Source organism: Aspergillus novofumigatus (genome assembly GCF_002847465.1).
Source record: "Aspergillus novofumigatus IBT 16806 chromosome Unknown P174scaffold_9, whole genome shotgun sequence".
NCBI classification, from domain to species: domain Eukaryota; kingdom Fungi; phylum Ascomycota; class Eurotiomycetes; order Eurotiales; family Aspergillaceae; genus Aspergillus; species Aspergillus novofumigatus.
In genome coordinates, this window is record NW_020194282.1 from 548229 (window position 1) to 568738 (window position 20510).

At 51.3% G+C, this 20510-nt stretch overlaps 8 protein-coding genes across 8 annotated transcripts; 4 read left to right on the top strand and 4 right to left on the bottom strand.

Moving 5' to 3' along the window:
- Window positions 1-21: 21 nt before the first annotated feature.
- On the bottom strand, window positions 22-1343 carry P174DRAFT_304324 (putative calmodulin). Its single transcript, XM_024821629.1, has 3 exons — window positions 1171-1343; window positions 623-1100; window positions 22-562 (listed from the first exon to the last, which is right to left on the bottom strand). The coding sequence occupies exons 1-3, from the start codon at window positions 1171-1173 to the stop codon at window positions 150-152; spliced, it is 894 nt and encodes a 297-aa protein (XP_024678284.1). The 5' UTR covers window positions 1174-1343; the 3' UTR covers window positions 22-149.
- Window positions 1344-2564: 1221 nt separating this feature from the next.
- Window positions 2565-5500, top strand: P174DRAFT_507353 (AFI1/MesA family protein). Its single transcript, XM_024831374.1, has 3 exons — window positions 2565-3546; window positions 3601-3661; window positions 3719-5500. Exons 1-3 carry the CDS (start codon window positions 2906-2908, stop codon window positions 5375-5377), a joined length of 2361 nt encoding a protein of 786 aa, XP_024678285.1. The 5' UTR covers window positions 2565-2905; the 3' UTR covers window positions 5378-5500.
- Window positions 5501-5889: 389 nt separating this feature from the next.
- Window positions 5890-7062, bottom strand: P174DRAFT_378274 (uncharacterized protein; the record flags this gene model as incomplete). The annotated part of the gene is made up of 1 exon (XM_024822822.1): window positions 5890-7062. One exon carries the CDS (start codon window positions 7060-7062, stop codon window positions 5890-5892), a length of 1173 nt encoding a protein of 390 aa, XP_024678286.1.
- Window positions 7063-8599: 1537 nt separating this feature from the next.
- On the top strand, window positions 8600-9780 carry P174DRAFT_464105 (pyridoxal kinase; the record flags this gene model as incomplete). Its single annotated transcript, XM_024830346.1, has 5 exons — window positions 8600-8648; window positions 8701-8839; window positions 8876-9085; window positions 9145-9472; window positions 9517-9780. The coding sequence occupies 5 exons, from the start codon at window positions 8600-8602 to the stop codon at window positions 9778-9780; spliced, it is 990 nt and encodes a 329-aa protein (XP_024678287.1).
- A 142-nt stretch (window positions 9781-9922) lies between these two features.
- On the bottom strand, window positions 9923-10633 carry P174DRAFT_464106 (dUTP diphosphatase; the record flags this gene model as incomplete). The annotated part of the gene is made up of 4 exons (XM_024830347.1): window positions 9923-10006; window positions 10056-10189; window positions 10292-10462; window positions 10495-10633. The coding sequence occupies 4 exons, from the start codon at window positions 10631-10633 to the stop codon at window positions 9923-9925; spliced, it is 528 nt and encodes a 175-aa protein (XP_024678288.1).
- Window positions 10634-10948: 315 nt separating this feature from the next.
- On the top strand, window positions 10949-12306 carry P174DRAFT_413709 (phosphotransferase family protein). Its single transcript, XM_024824363.1, has 3 exons — window positions 10949-11168; window positions 11220-11515; window positions 11565-12306. The coding sequence occupies exons 1-3, from the start codon at window positions 11070-11072 to the stop codon at window positions 12262-12264; spliced, it is 1095 nt and encodes a 364-aa protein (XP_024678289.1). The 5' UTR covers window positions 10949-11069; the 3' UTR covers window positions 12265-12306.
- A 4712-nt stretch (window positions 12307-17018) lies between these two features.
- Window positions 17019-18636, top strand: P174DRAFT_464108 (uncharacterized protein; the record flags this gene model as incomplete). Its single annotated transcript, XM_024830348.1, has 5 exons — window positions 17019-17809; window positions 17839-18216; window positions 18273-18424; window positions 18457-18469; window positions 18519-18636. The coding sequence occupies 5 exons, from the start codon at window positions 17019-17021 to the stop codon at window positions 18634-18636; spliced, it is 1452 nt and encodes a 483-aa protein (XP_024678290.1).
- A 529-nt stretch (window positions 18637-19165) lies between these two features.
- P174DRAFT_498248 (putative C2H2 transcription factor) lies at window positions 19166-20065 on the bottom strand (the record flags this gene model as incomplete). The annotated part of the gene is made up of 2 exons (XM_024830906.1): window positions 19166-19677; window positions 19775-20065. The coding sequence occupies 2 exons, from the start codon at window positions 20063-20065 to the stop codon at window positions 19264-19266; spliced, it is 705 nt and encodes a 234-aa protein (XP_024678291.1). The 3' UTR covers window positions 19166-19263.
- Between the last annotated feature and the right edge of the window lie 445 nt (window positions 20066-20510).

Sequence of the window (20510 nt, forward strand, 5' to 3'; positions counted from 1 at the left end):
TCTGTTTGGATGCAATCAGCAAGAATATACGTCGTTGCACAGCTTCCAGAGCCGAAAATTAAGTATACAAAATACATCTCCTATGTAAATACAAGCTCGCCGCCTTTCCAAAACGCCATATCCAAGATCACAGCTACTAACGAATAGTCCTATCTCGCGATGGTATCAGGATCACGGCGCCCACTTGCTGATCCTCCTATGGCGCTATCAACAAACTCCTGATAGCGAAGCACCTCGCCTCTTTTCCCTCCTCCAGGCAGTTTCCCGGCTTTCCCACCAAACACTCTGCGTCCGGTGAATCCACTCAATACCTCGTTGATATCCTTCTCCGTCAACGGTGAATGTCCATCCTCCGACGCTGTGTGTAAAAGTGCATCGCGAAGCTCTGCAACATCAATCTGTCCGCTATCATCGTCGTCAAAAGCAGCCAAGGCATTCATGAGCTCCTGGCGAGAAGAAAGAGGCGCGAGTAGACTAGATAAGATATTCAGAAATGTAGGGAAATTGATCGTCTGGTCGCTTCCTGGAGGGAAGAATTGCGAAATTATCGAGGCATCCTGGCCTGAATTATGACTCGGATTAGTCCAACCTTTTTGAGCAACAGAGAAGGCAATTGACTTACCGATATTCACAAGCACATCAGCGACGTCGTCCTTGTTCACGGACCCATCGTTATCTCGATCGAGGACTTGAAATGCCTCGCGGATCTCCCTCAACTGTGCCGGCGTCAATTTGGCAGCGGCGTCGCTCGAAGCAGCCATCATGCTGGCAGTCTTTACTTCCATGATGGAGGAGGAATCATCGGGAGCGTCTGCTCCTTTGGTCGGCGATGACGGCACCTCCCTGGTGAATTTGGGTTGTGGGATTGGCTTATCACTCTTCGGAGAGGATCCATCGTCGTCTGCAACTGTATATGTCTGATTCAACTTGCTTGGTGACTGTACTGGAGTATATCCTCGCCCCGGGGAGCTTCCTGCAGTTCCTGGTGTGCTGGGACGGATCTGTGTGGGCGGTGAGTTGGGTGTAGACGGTCGGCGAAAGGGAGAAGCTCGAGGAGACCCAAAGGATAAGGGCGATGGCCGGAAGGGTGTGTTTGAACCCTGCAATAGTCTTGTGGTCAGCCTGATATGATCTGGCTATCAGCTGTTGCGGCGAGGGGAAGCAGCACACCATGATCTGAGATCTTTGTGAATTCCGACCTAGACGGTTTTCAATAATCCTAGATATCTTTTGTAGATTGTACTCCAGAATTTCAATCAGCAGCAGAAGCAAGTAGTACGGATTCAGATTGCATTGGATGCTGAGGTTATCTGCGTCTACTCTGCGATACCGTAACCATGCATCGGACCAGACAAACAAACAAAACACCGCACGGATGACGGCATAAAGTCGGCCCGCTTCTTCGCACGTGCGCGTCTGCGGGGGATCTTGATCCTCCAGTTGATGCTGAAGCCTGGAGACAGATAACAAGAGTTTCCACGAGTTGGGTTTTTCCGGGAATTCTTCGTCCTTACGATAATCCCTTCTTTGCTTCCTCCATCAACGGAATGAAACCATGAGATGCCCAAGAGGAGCTGTGCGGAAACTGTGCTTGAAGCCGAATAAAGCATGTGGATGGTCTTCATAGCCAGTGGAGTCAAATGGCCACACTGAGGTCGGCAACGACTCAATGCCTCAGGGCCATGGATCAGATGATGCCAACATGATGAGAGACGGAAGAATATGCTCCAGCATAGCGCTCGTCCTGAGGCCTTGTAACCGGTCTACGAGGAGTAATCGACAGCCATCGGCTTGAGATGCTGCGCTTTTCTCGACAACTCTGAATGCTGCTATGTGCTGCTTTTCGCAATCTGCCAGAGCCAACTGGACTGCATGTTTGAGTGGACGAGAGGGCTTGACAAATCCTCCTGAGAACCCACGCAACGTGTTTGCGAACTCGGCAACTGGTACGAAGGCGTTGTTCTCCTCAAATAAGGGGAAACACATTACCTTAGAGCGGGTCCCAGACCTCTGTCACCTCAGCAGGGCCTTCTGTGACCACCAACGCGCGGAGTTTCTAGCGATTCGATAGTATTCCCGGTACACTGGTGCCCTCTTCAGAGTGAAAAGGACTGGAGTTTTCTCCTTTTGAGATTGGCACGAGGGAAGAAGGGATTGGATATTTATTGAAACTACCGTAGTTCTCAAGTCGTAGCGCAGACAGACAGGTACTATCATCGCTTTCGCGTTTCTGAATAAATGAATCCCGGCTCAGTCGCCGTTCACAATATCATTGGCGATCGCATCATCTTTCAAGACTCTGTAAGGCGGTCTTAACAAACGGCTTCCCCGTCTGCATAATCTGCCAGAAGATCCGAATCACAGCTTGCGAACATGGCATCTGCTGAGGGTGGAAATGGTCGTTTTGCGGGACTAGACAGTGGGAGATTGGAGTCTAAAACACACATCGGATCAGTGTACCTGCATGGTCTATTCGCGAATCACACCAGGTGTGGTTGAAGTAGTCTTAGATTAATTTCCTGCCATGCAAGGGGACAACGGAATATTGTCGCGACCTCACGATGGGATTGATCTGGTCCTGGCACTGCTTCCCGTCGACTTTCCCCGCTGTGGAGATGGTTGGTACGTGGTGGTTTGGTTCGATGGGTTGAGTTGTCCCCTTTTTCCCTTCAGATCGACTGCGCAAGTGAAACCCCCTGAAAATGAACCGACGAACGACGATCGACTAAGCTTCCGATCGGTCACAAACTGACTAACTAGCAGATTGGCCATGGCATCCTACTTACTCAGGACTCTTTAATGTCCATTGATGCGAGATATGCGGTGATTATACCCATTTCTCTGCTAGGAGCAGTCCTACCCGTATCTCTTATCCTCCCATTGCTTTTCTCCCTCACTACCGAAAATGACCACCACTCTTCCGTTCCGACCGTCCGACGATGCTGCGCATCCATTCCCTTCCGTATCGAACCCGTCGAAGTCCAATGGCCTGCCCCGATTGTCTCCATCCCCCTCGGTCGTCAAGAACAGATCTCCCAGCAGCTCAAGATCTTTGCGTCGGCCCTCCGGAGATCATCTCGCTGCCCCTCGTGCCTCCAGACCCCGACGATGCAAGTCACAATATCCTTTACACTCATCGGAGCGCCATGTCGAGTACATCCTCGTCGCGTCCTTCCACATTGACCGGGGTCCGATCATGGAACATCAGTATCCGGCGCCCATCAGCGGAGATGAGAGCATGCTTGCGGAATTGATGCTCCCGGACCAGACGCATGTACGGAGCCAAGACTGGACCATCTTTTTCTTGCACAAAGACACCAGTGCGGAGGGAGAGGACGAGGATTCAACAACGGCGAAGAAAAAACGGCGGAAAAGGGCAAGGACAGAGCAGAACCCAGGCGACGAAGCGGACGACAATAGCCAGGACGAAGATACCGATGCTCTCACAGAAGAGAGCAGCGACGAGGAAGACGATGGTGGCGAGGGGCCACCGTTGATGTACGTGCTTAATCTTGTGAATACAAAGCAAGATAACACAGTCAGACGGTTTGTTCTCCTGCTCCACAGCGTCGTGAATCACTGAGCTGATTTCATCTGCAGAGGTGCGGTCGTCAAGGCGATGGCAATCTGTACGCGCCATTCATTCCTTCATATCTACAAGGTGATTTCACCCGTCTTCAATTGAGATGAACATGTGCTCATACCATTGGCATCATAGCCCTTGCTATTACTGGCGCTGGAGGACTATTTCAAGTCGCCGTACCCCGAGACTCTGGCGACGCTGTACAACGCCGTTAACGAGATGGATCTATCATTGATGCCCAAGCTTTCGCTCCTGGAACGGCAGATTTTGCAGGCTAGTAATGCGAAGGACATGTTTATTGAAAAATTCGAGCAGATGATCCAGCAGCGACTGATCGAGGAGGGAGAGCCTGCGGAAGACACCCCGCCATCGCCCAAAAAACCCGCCCCTCGGTATGCGCTTCCCCGCGACACCCACGAGTTCGAATCGCGAGTCATTTACAATGACATTCCCATTCCTGTCAAAGTGCCAACTGTTATATGGCCCGAAATTGTGGGGGACTTTTCTCTCATCAAGCTCATCCAGACGTTCTCTACTGTTCATGCTGCAGCACCTCAGCCCTTTCCCCTTCACCCGCACTTGACCACCAATGGTTCCTATACGCACCCGATCATCGTCCTTGTCAACGCCATGCTCACCCAGAAACGGGTGATTTTCTTGGGCCACAATCGGCCCTCGGGCGAAGTAGCGGAGGCAGTTCTGGCCGCCTGCGCTCTTGCATCCGGTGGGATCTTACGTGGCTTCACGAGACATGCCTTTCCCTATACCGACTTGACGAAGATCGATGATCTGCTGAAAGTTCCTGGCTTTATCGCTGGAGTAACGAATCCCACCTTTGCAAATCATCCCGAATGGTGGGACCTCCTGTGCGATCTTCCCACCGGCAGAATGAAAATCAGCAGCCACATCGAGCCCGCCCCGGTTACGGAGGGTCTACTGTACTTTCAACAGAGCTCTTTCCTCCAAAACTACACGCCGAGCGCCCATCCGGACCCCACCGGTGACAACGCCTTCATGGAAGACGTCCAACGGAGTATCACTAACCGTTACGGAGAGAATGCGATTCGTGCGAAATGGCGCGCATACATTACCAAATTCACGCGCGTCGCGGCTGCGTTCGAGGAGACCGTGTACGGAGCGTCGAATCTCTACATCATCGGACCTAACGAGGAGCTATCTCCGGAGAGCCCGAGTGGTGTCCAAGCCGATCCCCTGGACCCCACAACGCTACGTGGCCATGGCTATGTGTGGCCCGACGAGGCAACGAAGCAGCGAGAATTGATCGCCTCTGTGTCACGAATCGAAGGCTGGCGCACGACACGGTCCTACTACTCGTTTATACAGGACATCGCGGCCATGTACTATCCCGCGAGACCAATCCAGAAACCTGACCTGCACCATCACCATGATCGGCTGCGCACATTGCGGCTATCTCATGCCGACGCTGGAGCTATCTACCTTGCCTTTTCCCATGCAGTCAAGGACTATGCAGGCATATGCCAGCTTCTGACGGTGACGCCAGAAAGCCAAGCTGGTCTTTTCTACATCAGCATGGGCCTCTTTCACCCCGATCAGACCGTTCGTGAAGCAACAGCCGATCTTCTGGATCGAATAGCTGCTCACCCCGCCGGCCGACACTTCTGGGCTCAACTCAGCCGCTTCAATAAACTGGCATACTTCCGAGTCCGACGCGAGAGGGATGCAGCGCAAAGCCCTATATCGACGGGGCCGAGTTTGGGGGCGCCGCAATCTCTCATCGGAATCGCCACTGGCAATGCCTCGAGGCCAAGCTGAAATCACCTAACGTCCTGACTACAGTGTTCTCGTCCATATTACATATAACGACAGTGAATATATCTATTCGATTATACAATTCTTGGATATCATTTTCTTTTTTTTTTTTCCCTTTTTTTTTTTCTTTCATGTGAGTGGGGAGGTGGGTTACACCTCATGTGTATTGTTCTAGGCGATATGGCATGCGATACATGGCGGTATGATATTTGATGAAGTTATTCAATTCAGTGTCGATACTTGAAATACTATGAAGCATAATGATGACCTTGTTCCTTAATTCCAGCAATCAATGTCGTTAAGGCACGAAGCATGTAGGTGTTATTATTACATTAAATCTATATAAATCTGACAGTAAGGTGAACATCCAAGGAAGTAGAACATGCCAAATCCACACTCGCTGTCGTTATCCATGCAACCATGACCTGAAGAAGAGCAAACAAGCGACAGACACCATATACGTAAGGAGAGAAGCGAAATATACAAGGAAATGCGACAGGCGTCACAGCGAAGAATCACAGCAGAGACATCCCAAGACTTAGCGCCACCGTCCACCCGACCAACCGCCAATCAACCGCTGCGGGCCTCCAAGCCCCCGACGTCGTTTTTGCTTTCTCGCCAACGGTGATGTTCACATTCGCGAAATTATCGCCACAGTGCCGGTTCAGCGCCAATGCAGAGGGGAGATAGGAGGTCGTGAGCGGCTGGCCGTCGACCTGCGCCCAGCGGCTGAAGATATCCATGCTGGCTTGCAGGCACTCGTTGCAGGTGGGCCAGGGGGCTTCGTCGGTGGGGTACCCGGCGGGAATGGAGTAGGTGTCGAGGTTCTGCGGGGAGGAGGCGTTGGTGGCTGCGTCGACGAAGCAATAATCGTTTGTGTCGGGGTTCTTGAGGCAGGCGGCGCGGTAGACGGGCTCGTAGGTGATGAAGCCTGTGTAGGCGTTTGCGACGAGCGGGTTCCCGAGCTTGTAGTCTTTGCCGCAGGCGTCGTCTTTGAGCAGGTTGGTGGCGAGGCGGTTGAAGATGGAGGTGCAGGTGTCGACGGAGGCGGCGCAGGAGAGGTCGAGGACGTGCGAGGTGGCGGTTGCGGAGGTGAGAGTGTGGAAGAAGGAGGTGGAGTCGTGGAGGAGGAGCGAGATGGGGTAGCAGGAGGTGACGGTTGAGTTGGAGAGGAAGTCGTTGAAGAATTTGGGGCAGCTGTCGGCTGTGAAGTTGTTGGAGAGACTGGTGTCGAAGGGTGTCGGCAGCGAGTCGGTGCTGGAGTCGGAGCGGGCGTGCAGGTGCGATGAAGTGTGTTCATCGACCTCCTCCTCGGGGGCGATGAGGATGGGTAGCGTGGCTGCTTCGTCGGCCAGACTGCTCTCGATGGCCCAGGTTTTGCCGTATCGGGATTGTCCACTATCCAGATGTTCGCCCGTTACGCTGTTTCCGTTGTGACGGGCTTCATTTCGAGATAGGAACATGCCATGAGCTAGTGGGTGAGAGTCATCTGGAATCGCAGCCGTAGAAACTAGCGACGACAGAAGCAGTACCATCAGAAGTGTAACCAAGGTCGAAAATTGAGATGTGCATTTTGGATTGCCGGATTGGTGATGTCGTGAGGTACTGCAGACATCAGGTCTCACACTTTCACCCAAGTGCGATGGTCTGCTTGGCCTATATGGACTAGAATGAAGGAACGACTCCATATTGGCAGAGAATTGAACGAATGACATTGCCACAATGGCTTGGAATTGAACTCAAAGCGATAAAAGAGAGTGTGTCAGAGGCCAGTGGTTATCATGGTCTCTGGGGTCCTTGACCTGGTGGGTGGTATATCATCAACGAATGTGAAAATGAGAGACTATTAGTACAAAAACTACCCAGAATCATCAATCAAGAAAGGACAGCAGAAGGATTAAGACTGCCCCGGCGGAGGCATAAGAGAATCATGATCCAGCCTCGTTGACAGACAAGAAAGAAGAGAGAAAAGAATAGGATGCCTGTCAGTCTGACAGTCTGACAGAAAGCAAGGAAGAGCACGAAAACCTTCAGGAGACAGACAACCTGCAGCAACAACGAGAACCGCTGTGTGACTGCAGAGTTTAACTTTGGACTATTCAGCCTAGGGCTGCTGGTGGTACGGACCGCCCTGCAAAATCAGTGCTTTTGGCGTCAGTCTATTGAGACAGATGCCTTAAAACTGGGCATTATAGCACCGAGCGTAAATATAGCAACCATTAATGGACCAAGGAACGGTCTGGCCACGAGTAGAACCTGGACGAGTGGATCTCTCGTCTGCAGAGGTCCGACTATCTCTTCCACAGAAGTCGACACTAGAAGAGAAGAAAGGGGAACATCTTCGGAGAATCCGCAGAGCTAGGACCTGTCCATGGCCCATGGCCATATGGGCAATGGTCAGTGGTCTACGGAGTACGGAGTATATATCCAGAGTCCAGACTCCATCCTGTGACGATCGCAAAGCAAGTGAGCTTCTTTCTATGATGCAATCATCCTTCGTAGGAATGGGAGTAATGAGACTATATGAGTTATCTACTCCCTCATACCGAAAAGTGACCAAAGTGTCCGATTGACCCCTGACTCAGAAAGCGGAAAACCAGGAGGGAAGTACCCATCAGTACCATTCCACCAGCCATTTACCGTTGAGCTACATCGGGGTACATGGACAGTGCAGGAAATCGAGCCGAGCCTTGATTGGCCAATCATGCCGCCAGAAAATTCCCTCCACTTCCATCCGCATTTTGTCATCAGGACAGATACCTAAGTTATCTAAGTAGTGATTGATTCATTGTATCAGATACAATTGATGTAGTTGATTCGAGCTCGGACTATTATGAGCTGTGTATGATCAAGGAACATCACAATTTTTCACCATAATCTCTCCTTCTTTACATTGAAAGATCGGCGTCCTATAACTCCGTACTTGCATACCATGTCCTCCGACAGCTTAGTACCTGAAACAAGGGTACTTGCCATTGCGAGTCATGTAAGTCTATTTGCCCACCTTGATTCCAGCTTTGGTTGATGGGATCATAGTCGGAGTACAGGTACTGACGAGGAGAGCCAGGTTGTCTACGGGTACGTACTCCCTGCTGTGTCACTGTACCCCTCCAAGTGCGCCAGGATATAGACCTCTTGTCATCTATAGCGTGCACCCGTGGCAATATGAATTGAGCAGCGACTAATGGCATCAGATATGTTGGCAACAAGATGGCTACGCTGGTCATGCAGCTGCTGGGGTGTGATGTCGCCGCCCTGAATACTGTCCATTTCAGTAATCAACCCTATATATCCTTTGTCAGATTGAGTCAACTAACATTCAACAGGCAACCACACCGGCTACAGGCAATTCAAAGGCACAAGGTCAACAGCCCAAGAGATTAGCGACCTATATCAGGGTCTCTGCCAGAGCCATCTCACGGATTTTGATGTCATGTTGTCGGGTTATGCCCCAGTGCTGCAGCAGTAGAGGCAGTAGGGGCTATCGGCTTAGATCTGCAGCGCAAGGCCGAGTCAAACCCTGGCTCATTTTTTTGGGGTATGTTCAACTCTGTCGTTGTTGAATTCCCCGCTAACGGTGAACCAACCTACAGTCCTAGACCCTGTCATGGGCGACCAGGGCCGGCTATATGTCAATGAGGATGTAGTGCCTGCATATAAAAAGATCATCCATCACGCTGATCTGATTCTTCCCAATCAGTTCGAAGCCGAGTAAGGATGCAGCCATTGCCTTTAGTCCGGTAACACTCTTATTGACCACGTCCCCTTAGAGTCCTCTCCGGAATCAAGATCACCTCCCTCAGCACCCTCGCCGAGGCCATCACCGCCATCCACACCACCTACTCAGTCCCACACGTCATCATCACCTCCGTCCGCATCTCCCAGTTCTCCTCATCCCCAGAAACCACCACAGACAACCTAACCGTGATCGGCTCCACCATCAAATCCGACGGCTCCCCTCGGCTCTTCCGCGTAGACGTCCCCGCCCTGGACTGCTTCTTCAGCGGCACAGGCGACATGTTCGCGGCCCTGACGGTCGCCCGGCTCCGCGAAGCCGTATTCGCAGCCGACTCCACCCTCCGCTCGACCAAGTCGTGGGTCTCCCCGACGACGTCCAAGCCACCGATCTGCCTCTCGCCAAGGCCACCGTGAAGGTGCTGGCGAGCATGCACAGTGTCTTGGAAAGGACCCTGGAAGCGCGTGATGTGGAGCTCCGCGCCACTGCGTCTGCGGAGAAGACTGAACCGGGCTTGAGCGAGGGGGAGAAGCAGAAGAGGGAGTACTTGCGGCGGACGAAAGCCGCCGAGGTGAGGGTTGTGCGGAATGCGCGGTTCCTGCGGGAGCCGGATGTGGAGTTCCAGGCGCGGGAATGGAAAAAGGAAGATTTGCCTGCGGGACTTCAATAGTCGAGTGCATGATTTAGACGTACTACTTCGTATAGACTTATTGATAGACCTAACTCATGAATAGAACGTGTTATGAGTACCCTGTCATTTTTCTAGTATTGTCATGTCTCTCTATGTCGTAAATAATCCAAATTCGTTTATATTAAAGACCCGTGCTTCCAAACCCACCCGCCCCACGGACGCTCTCCTCCAATTCCTCCACGACCATCACCTCGGGCGTATAGATCTAGGTACCATCAGCATCAACACGCCCAGAATGACAGGTAAAAACTTACCCGTTCAAGCACAAGCTGCGCAATCCGGTCCCCCACCTTAACCGTAAAATCCACATCCGAGAAATTAAACAACAGCACCTTCACCTCACCCCGGTAATCAGCATCAATGACGCCCGCCCGGTATCGATGAAGTGCTTCGAGGCAAGGCCACTCCGGGGAGCAACGCGGCCGTCTGTTCGTCAACTAATTAGCATTCCATTCTTCCGAAAGATGAAGAAAGGATAGGAGCAGCATACATGTCCCCTCAGGCACGGCAATCGCAAGCCCAGTGTCAACCAGGGCTTTACCCTTGGCCGGGATGACAGTCTCCTTTGCGCTGTAGAGGTCGTAGCCTGCGGCGAAGGCGGACCCGCGGCTGGGTGCTTGTGCGGACTCGGTGAGTTTCTTGACGAGGAGGGGAGGGAGGGCTGAGAGATGGAGGTGACGGCGGGTGCTGTGCCGGTGGTCATCTTGTTGGTGTTGGCTGTGCTGTTGGAGTCGGGTTTTGTTCGTTTGGCGAGGGGAGAGGCGGGGAGAGAGGGAGGTTCGTGGGTGGGAGCTGTGGATTGCTGAGGCGGTGGTGTGGTCTCTTTTGTCATAACTTGGATTGGGATTGCGAGATGTATGGAAGAGAAAGAAATTGCGGTGTGCCTGTCCAGAGCTATGATAATTGACCCAGCAGAAGATGCATGTATGGTAGACGCGTCTGGCGGTGTACGCGCACCGCGTTGTTAATTGGCTTGGCATGTTTGCTCTTATTGTGCTAAATTTTCAGCCTCAGGCACAAGTCCAAATCACCGAGCTCCGACGCCCCGCAAGTGCAAGCTCGGGCCAGAGAAATGGGGTTCGCTGCCAATTGGACTGTTTTGCCTCGGTCCGCAGCGCTGGAGCTGACCTGGAGCATGTCCTGCTTTCTTATTACCGGGGTTATTTCTGTCTCCAGGTTCCTCCGGTTTTTACATACCTGTTCGGGTTGACACTGGGGAGAAGGGATTTCTAAATCAACTACCCTTGTATTGTTTGAAAGTTGGCGTCATGGCTGGAGCTGTACGCCAACCGATTGATATCCCGTCGCTGGAGCGATACCTCGACCAGAACGTGCCTATCATCAAGACGCCAATTGATGTGAAACAAGTAAGTCGTCAATCCTCTTTCTTCACTTAGTTGATATGTTGACTTCAACAGTTTGGCTTCGGGCAATCCAATCCCACCTACCTCATCACCGGCTCGGACAAGCAACAATATGTCCTACGAAAGAAACCGCCAGGCAAGCTGCTGTCCAAGACAGCGCACCAAGTCGAACGGGAATACAAGATCATCCACGCGCTAGAGAAGACCGACGTCCCTGTCCCCAAGGCATACTGTCTATGCGAGGATAGCAATATAATCGGCACTCCGTTCTACATCATGGAGTTCCTGGACGGCCGAATATTCACGGATCCTGCCATCCCTGGCGTAAGCGCAGAAGAGCGAACCGCACTGTACGTCTAGCCCTCTTATTTAGGACCAGACAGATACTAAGAGGCGCAGATGGCGCGATGCAGTCCGCACCTTAGCCAAGTTCCACCGGGTCGTCCCCAAGTCTGTCGGCCTGGAGCGATTCGGCAAGCCGTCCGGCTACTACGACCGCCAGATCGCCACCTTTACCGCCGTGTCCAACGCACAGGCGCAGGCCGTCGACGTCGAGACCAAGAAGCCCGTTGGCGAACTGCCCCACTTCATGGACATGGTGCGCTTCTTCTCCGACAAGGCCACCCAGCCACTCGACAGAGGCACCCTCGTGCATGGCGACTACAAGATCGACAACATGGTCTTCCACAAGACAGAGCCGCGCGTCATCGGCATCCTGGACTGGGAGATGGCGACGGTCGGCCACCCGCTGTCCGACTTCTGTAATCTCACTAGCCCCTATTTCCTCGACGGGACGGACCACAAGACGGAGCAGTTCCAGCCCGGCGTGGTGCCAGGCCTGCCGAGACGCGAGGACTGCTTGCGGTGGTACCGCGAGGTCGCCGGGTGGGACCCCACGCCGGATATCCTTTGGGGTGATGCGTTCTTCTCGTGGAGGAGCTCGGTGATCATGCAGGGAATCGCGGCGCGATATGCTCTGCGCCAGGCCAGCAGTGCGCGTGCGCAGGAATACGCGCAGAAGACCGGGCCGTTTGCCTTGGAGGCGTGGGAACGGGTCAAGAAGGTACAGGAGCAGGTACGTCAGAAGGGGAAGCTGTAGTATTGTCAATGCAGTACGATAATGCATACACACATCCTTTCGTAACTAGCATGTATGCGTCGGCTAAAGCATCATTGTTTGTTCTCATACCGCTACAAAACTCGCACTGCCAGCTGTCAGTGTCAACGTCATCAGCCCAGACCCATTCCTAACGCGAATCTATACCTCCATCCATAAGCTTCTATGTATAAACAAGCAGTAAGCACCGACAACTAACAACGCACGAAAGGGAGAAACCGGAACAAAAGCACCAAAGTAGGAGGCAGTCATCCAATCAAGCCCCTCGGACCAAGCCACCGTTTGCTCTCAGTGATAATTGGGTGCGGCTCAGGGAGGCTTTGTTTGTGCTGCCTGTACGACCGGTGGGTTGTAGAACTCTGCAAGATAATACCAGTCCATTTGCAAAGACTAAGGTAGGTTTGGATGACAAGGTGGATTTGCGAGTACTCCCAGTGTCCGACCACTGCATGGACAGTATGTTGAATTAAGATTGTGCTAAAGTACTGAAATGTGTTTGTGGATGCTTTTTGTCAGTACTTAGGGAATAATATAACTAAACACAGCTATAAAGCTATCGCATCACTATTATACTGCATATGAAGTAATAGATGCAATGCCATATGCCCAGTCTAGAACCACTCACGTTGCAGCCGTGAAACCAAACTGGTGAGCTACCTTTCATATTATTGGCCTACGCAATGCGGTGACTTGTCTGTGAGATCCTGCAGTTCAATGAACTTCACACCTACTATTTCTAGTAATCCCAGAATAGAAAGTTGATGCCTCATATCTACTCGTCTTACTCTGGTCAACTGGGATGGGAATGAACCAGGCGGGTCAATCGGGGCGGCCCGCTTTACTGGCTTGACTTGGTTTAATGGATAGATCCGCTTACCGGATAGGTATCAATAATGATATGATCATAAGTCTACCTTCCTTGAGAATGATTGAGAGCTGAGCGCATGATGGATCATGCTGGATGAAGATCAGACGGGGGAAGAATTATCAAGCCAATCATGCAATTAGGACCCTGGTACTGTTAGTGCAGCAGGCGTGTAATTGTAACAAGGATTGTTTGACCAAGGCTAAAGCCAAGGCGTCAGGTAGGGTAGTACTAAGTCAGGTGAATCGGACAATGAACACAAACCCGTTAGATAGACCAGACTACCTCAGACACCTCGGTCAAAAGACGTTTTTGGAATGAAAGAGAGAATACGAGATAAGCTTGTTGCCACTTCCTAGGGTGGTTGTCACCGTCTTATCTCCTACCTAAACTGTCCGGGAGGATTCCTAGTATATTGGGCCTCAGGCCAAAGTCAAGTGGGGCACACGGGAGGGGAAGGTGACCAAGAACCAATAATAACAGCCAAGAGTTCTGCAGAAAACAGCTGTCGATCAGTTCAGCTCGGATTCTGGAAATACACCTGGTCCGTTATTTGTGTCACATTCGCTTGCGTGGATATCCTGAAGTCTGGAACTCCACTTTAGAGGCTGATGCTGATGCTGATGCTATGCTGCCAGCCTGCCAGATCAGCACACGCGGATGCAAAACCAATGATTAGATATCTACCTACCCCCTCTCATCTTCTGAAACTTTTCTTTGTCTGGTTAGTGAGGAGAAAACACTGAACTTCGAGTCTCCGACATCGCAAACACTCAAACCTCGGACTGGTTCGTATAGGGTCGTATCCCGGCGTCGAGGCGCCTGAGGCGGAAATATCAACCGGCGACTGCTCATGGGCGGATTGATGTCTCCGTCATTGCCTGGGATGGTCGGCGACTTTCCAGTCTCCAGCTGGGCAGTCACCCAGTCCCTGTTGTACTCGTCTAGGGTAGTATATGTCCTGAACTCAGGGATTTGCTCTTTTATTATCATGTGTTGAGGATCAGTCTATCTGAAATCGCTGCTAACCAAGGAACTTTATTCTGTTTTCGGTCAATAATCTTCAAATCCTCCTGGTAATTTCTCTTCCTGTGGGCTGTAGAGCTGGTGGAACCAGAATATACGGTCAGGGATAAAATGTAAGAAACGAGCCTTCAGGCACGAAGACTACCTAATCGATGCGAGGCTTGCAGCCTTGTCGCCTTAGGCACTAATCGGGAAGTCAGACTCACCCTAGAATTCTTCGCTCATGTACGAGCACGTAATTCGTAGTCCTGAGGGGAAAGAGGGCAGATCGTAGCAGGCTGACCTCTTGAGGCCAAAGCTCCAGGAGTTCAAAGTTTTGGAGAATTTGGAGAGTTTGAGCCTCTTTCGACAGTCCCTGGTTCGTCATGGAGCCATGCACATCACAAGACCGATAAGATCAAGGCTAATCAGAAGGATCCCCTCGTTGAGAATCCATTCACATACAAGTAATAGGGATTCATAGAGTTTCTAAGTTGGTTCGGAGCAGATGAGTAACTTCAGCCTCCTCTTTTTGCCTTCGTTAGCCGACCAATCATACACAGCCATTCTGCAGAGAGCCTCAAATGGCCCGAACGTGGAGGTTGTTTGGTTGGATGGTGCGGCTGGCCCGGAAGAGGCTCGTGGTCCTTAGAACGGTGCTAGGTGCAACTGTGAAATAGAGCTGCCTAGGTGCAGGCGTTAACTCCTTGAGGATCGGATCACGAGAATGAGATAAAACACTGCCATTCATTAAGTCAGTGGTATCTAAAAATGTTGATAGACTGATGAATCCACACTCAACTTGGATAAAACAAGGTCTCGGACAATCCCCGTTTACAAGGAATATAATAGTTAACGCCACTACTGTTCGTGCTGGACGATTAGCATTGTTTTGCTCAAAATAATATCAGGCGGTATTATGATGATGACTGATGGCCATACTTTGCTGTCAATCATTAGTATTAATACCTAGATAGCTAGACTAAGGTACCTACTGGGGCTCATAGATGACTGGACAGTGGACAAGCGCTACCTTGCTCCCTCCCTCCCTACTAAAATTCATCTAAATTGAAATCCATACCTACCTGCGCCATAAAGGAATAGTCGTACTGTATTCCGTCCTCTGCCTCAAACCCCACTTTGCTTTGCCTGTCTGTGGCGCGTCTGGAGACAGTTAACCCAGCACTGTGTGAGCGTCAGGACGTCGACCTTTTTCTCTTCTTTTCCCTTCTCAAGGATGATCTTCTCTCCTATCTCATCGCATCTCATCCTTTGCCTTCTCCCTCGAATGATCGAAAATCTGACAACATTTTACTAAAATTGGAGAGAGTGAAAATAGGGCGAATTTCACCCAAGCATTCGTGGTTCGGAGTGCTTGCTTGCGATAATCTAGAACAGCTAACTTCCTGCAATTCTTCGTCTTCATCCCCATCATAATAATTGTTGTGCTTATCATCCTCATCCTCATCAATCTCCTCCTCGTCATCATCTCTATCTATCGGTGTCTGTGGAACTATTGCCTGTCCATGGATTTACCTTTGACCGCTTAAACCTTCTCTCCTCCTCTCTGATCCTCTCTCTGCTCATTTTCTCCTCCATTATTCCTAAGTCTAAACCCTTTTCAACCGTTCCGCCAAGCCAGCGTCACCTCTTCCCGCTCGAGCTAACTAGCTCAAAGGCAGTAGCCTCATCGTCTGGAAGGCCCATAGTCTCGATAATTATTCCTATTATTGATCATTATTTATTATCATCGGTATTTCTGATTTGATCTTCCTTCCTCTGGCCACGCACGACTTGGCTACTGCTGTCATTGTTGTTACAATTGGCACTCTTATTACCCTTCCCGACCTGCATCCTGCTTCTACGTTGCTTTGCTCCTGCGAAGTACCTCTACAACTGCTACCACACCTATTCTTCTTATTGCGACGAAACCCACTACTGCAGCGTCGTCACCACCAGCACATGTCCACAGCTCCACGGCCGTTATAATAACACTCCCAACTATTCCTCCCATTGGCGACTCCGCTTTTCTACGATTCTGGACTTTTTTGCGCCCTGTGAGATTCCTTGTTTGTCTCCTCCTTCCCAACATAACAGCTCTGTCATCCTCCTCCTGCGCGTTTCATTCGTCCACATCTTCGGTATTTTTGTTCTGGCACTCCCAGCCAGCCGATGCGCCTGGTATATCAATTCGATCTCCGCCATTGACCGTGCGATTCGGCCTTCTTCTGAGCCTCACTGCAGGTGACCGGCTCCTGCAACCATCATCAGTCCCATCTGGAATCACCGATAGGCTTCAAGCCACGAGGTCTTTCCAATTCCTAAAGGTGAGCCTACCTTAAATTGCTTCAGTTTTTCCCGCATTCCCCTTCTGGGAAAGTGGAGCTTGGATTGGCGCCATCATCGATGAACTGCTCCATAACGCAAATCTCGCCTTTTTTCTCTCTGGCTAGTCAACGTAGTCCTCATGCAAAAGTCTCAAGATCAGTTCTGGTCTGGTTCAGATTCTTAGATGGACGATGATCTACTGCGGGGTTTTCTCCCCGGAAATTGCGTACTGGCTCTGAGCAAACAGCTGTATTGGCTACCCGCTCAATGTTTCATAAGCTGTTGTTTAACATGCTATCCTTTTCCTGTCAATCGCATGTACTAACGATGTCAATAGATATTCCCTCTGAGGAAGCACTGTTGTCTTATGTGCTTTGATTATCTCTTCACCTGCTCCGCTCAGTCGCGGGATAGTGAGCTTGAAATCGAATTTTCCCCTCAAGTCAGGTACAGAGAGGTGGATTGGAGGTAAAGGCACCCATAGACGCGGAAATCCATCAGGAAGGGGCTTCCTAATGCCCCCTCAAAGCCCGCCTCCATGACCGACGCATACGAACCAGATGACGACCGGCTCACTCCCGGGCTAGAGGTTCAGAAACCCAATTATAAGCCCGACGAGCAGCTGCCCCCATTTCTAACCCAAGATTCGCTCTCTAAATCTGATGCTACTGCTAAATACCCTGGAGATGAGGGAACGTCTTCGGACTTTCCCCGTAAGCCGTCGCCGACATCCAAGCCCGAAACAACTGAGGGCGACTCGGTACTGATCTCTCATCTAGATCCGAATCGCCCGGATATTGCCATTTACGAGTTAGAACATCGGCGCCTTCGGGATCCCTGGGAAGATGGTCAATCAAGTCTGCAGAAGACGAAAATTGACCCTCAAGCAAGGGAAGATGTCAAATTCCAGGAACCGGCTTCGTCAGTGGCGGAGAGAGCTCTCCAACTCTTGTTGTCTAACCCGCCCGAAAACTCGGTATCACCTCCGACTCTCAAGAGCGCATCTCAGCCCCAATCGATCAAGGACTTGTTGGAACCGCCTGTGTCACAGACCGAGCCAATCAGCATCAAAGTCGAAGTATCATCTCCAAAAGAATCACATCCGCCGGGGCACCCAAGTTTAACCGCCGAACGCAAGTCTCCCGTTGTTTCGCCCTTGAAAAAGTTTGCAATATCACCTTCGGAAGGACCGGTCCAAGCCTTACTTCCAGCGCTCCAGACGTCTCCTCCATTAGCAATTGCCAAATCGCCAGAGAACCACCAACAGCATAGCCTGCCGTCGATACAGACTGCTTTGGCCGAGATCTCGGGCCTTACTCTCTTCCTCCAGTCTCCACATCCCCTCCTTCAATACCAAGGAATGAACCAGCGTGGGATCATCAACGCCCAGGACAGTTTGCTCCACCACAGGTTCCCCCTAGTCCTTACTCACATCTTTCCCCTGCGAGCTCCAAGGGGATGTCAGCTGTGTCCTCTCCAGCATCGCAGCAACAATCCCAGTGGAGGCATACACGATCCGACATCACCTATCTCACAACGCCACATTATGAACCTTCGCCATCGGCGGTCAAGAGTCCGGCAACCAGCTATCCCACTCCCACTGATCAGACGCCGACGGGCGAACGGGCGCCTTTCAATCCGGGCCCGCCGCCCACCGCACCGGTTCCCCCAGGCACGTTTAAATGCCGGCATCCAGGGTGCACTGCGCCACCTTTTCAGACCCAATATTTGCTTAAGTAAGTCAAGATGAACCTCGTTGTATTGACAGAAATGGGCTCATCTTTTTTCGCAGCTCTCATGCAAATGTCCATTCACAAGATCGACCACACTTTTGTCCCGTCGAAGGGTGTGCTCGAGGAGTTGGCGGCAAAGGATTCAAACGCAAGAATGAGATGATTCGACATGGCCTTGTCCATAATTCGCCAGGTTATGTATGCCCTTTCTGTCCGGATCAGCAACATAAATACCCCGGCCAGATAACCTTCAAAGGTGAGCTTCTACTGTTCTTGGCCGTCCTTCAGGTCCTGACAGAATCTAGACACGTGCGAGTTCACCATGTCGATAAGAGCAAGGACGATCCCGAGCTCAGACGAGTGCTATCTCAAAGACCCGAGGGCAGCACTCGAGGCCGACGACGCCGGACCACAGCTCAGTAGCTCATGCGCTGCATTATCCTTCATATTTACTCTCCTTCAGTATGCTGACCGTCGGAACCCCTTCTCCCGTCGCATCACCACCCAGGATCGACCGCCCATTCGTGTAACCTGCATATGCATTGACGAATTCCCTTACCGAGTCCCTGTTTGTCGTACCTTACATGATACCATATTCTTAGAATTACGTTCGCGTTCGTTGTATGCTGCCATTCGTTTTGTATTAGCATATATCCTTCCATCGCTATAGGGTACAGCGTGGTGTCCGAAATGGGGACTTGCCTTGTGATTGCGATAGCCGGCGTTGAGTGTTTCTGTTTCTATTGTCTGAGCTGCACATTAGCCTCTACATACATTGTTTTCGTTTGGAAGCTTTGGCGTCTTGATCTTGGCCTGGAATCGAACGGAATCGAGCTTTTCATCTTCATGTATATGCAAAGATATGATATAACCAAATACGACTTGAATCAATGCAAACAAGATGAACACAGTTCGTCTATCAAATACAACAGCCGCGATAGCAACAATTGTCGAGACTCCCACGCAATGACATCCGTCGCTAATACCAACCCAAACCCAACCCGCCCTAAATGCATACATACACATCCTGAGAAAAAGTCAAGGTCAAAGTCAAGAGTCAACCTCTCCCCTCTTATGAATCCGCCGCACATGATCCTTCATGTTATCAACCCGGCTAAACACCCTCCCGCAGTCGGGCCACTCACACACAACCCCGGGGTTATGCTTCGCCTCGTGCCGGGCGCGGTCCTTCTTGCTCGAGAACCCGCCCGCAACAGCCTGCGGACAGCCCTCGTGCCGACAGAACAGATGCTTCCGGTGCCGGTTGAAGTGCTTGCGCAGGTCGCAGCCGCGGTGGAACGTCGCGGCCGAGGTGCAGCCTGGGTAGGCGCAGCGCCAGGAGCCGTCGGGGTTGGGGATGCCGTAGTTGGTTAGGTCTTTGGTGTCGAGGTCGAGGTTGGAGTTTGTTGAAGGGTCCGGGTAGAGGTAGGTTTGCGGGTTTGGGTTAAGGGTAGTGGGGTTGTTCTTTGCTGGGTGTATGTCATTGTTGAGGATGGGTAGATGTCGGTGGGGCGGTATGTTGTTGTTGTTGCTGTTGCTGCTGCTGCTGCTGTTGGGGGACTTGGGAGGTCCATTGCTCGCCGTAGGGGAGGTAGGATCCGCTCATGGGTGCGAGCATGGTGGTGTTGCAGGCTTGGTTTGTTGGCATGGCTGGCATGGCTGGTTCGAAGTCGAGGCCTGTGTATGAGGACGCTGGGGGACTGGCCAGGTAGAAGCTGTCCATGTCTTCCTCGCTGTCTGCTTGACCCATGGGGTATGGGTAGGTTTCGGAGACATCGTGCATACCCGGGAAGGTATACTGGTGCGAAGACATGGCGAAGACGGTTTGGTGGTTCGTAGTGAATAAAGTCATATTGTCATGGGCCACAGTATGAAATGCTGTAGTTGATCCTTGTTTCGTTCAAGGAAACCACAGGATCAAGCGATGTCATTTAAATTCTTGTTTTCCAAGCAAAGGTTGATCATGGCATCTTGCAGTTAAATAGTTACTGGTGATGCGATCCAGCATTGTTGAAGCGGAATGTCTCCGTGCTAGATGAGTCGAGTTAGTATGAGGCCTAATTTTCTTTTCTTTTTCCCTTGACTAATGATATACCCAGAAATGCTTCTTCATTAGAGCCGAATGGTATTGCTCAACGTCAGACGTGGCTATGTTATGCATCGGCACGCTGACAGAGTCGACTGAATTAGCAGCTGTCGACTCTTCACAATGTCCATGTACTACTCTTAAACCTGCATAGAGCCGGTTGATGTCATCAGAGTCGATACCATTGGTTGTCGACGTGCGATTATACCTA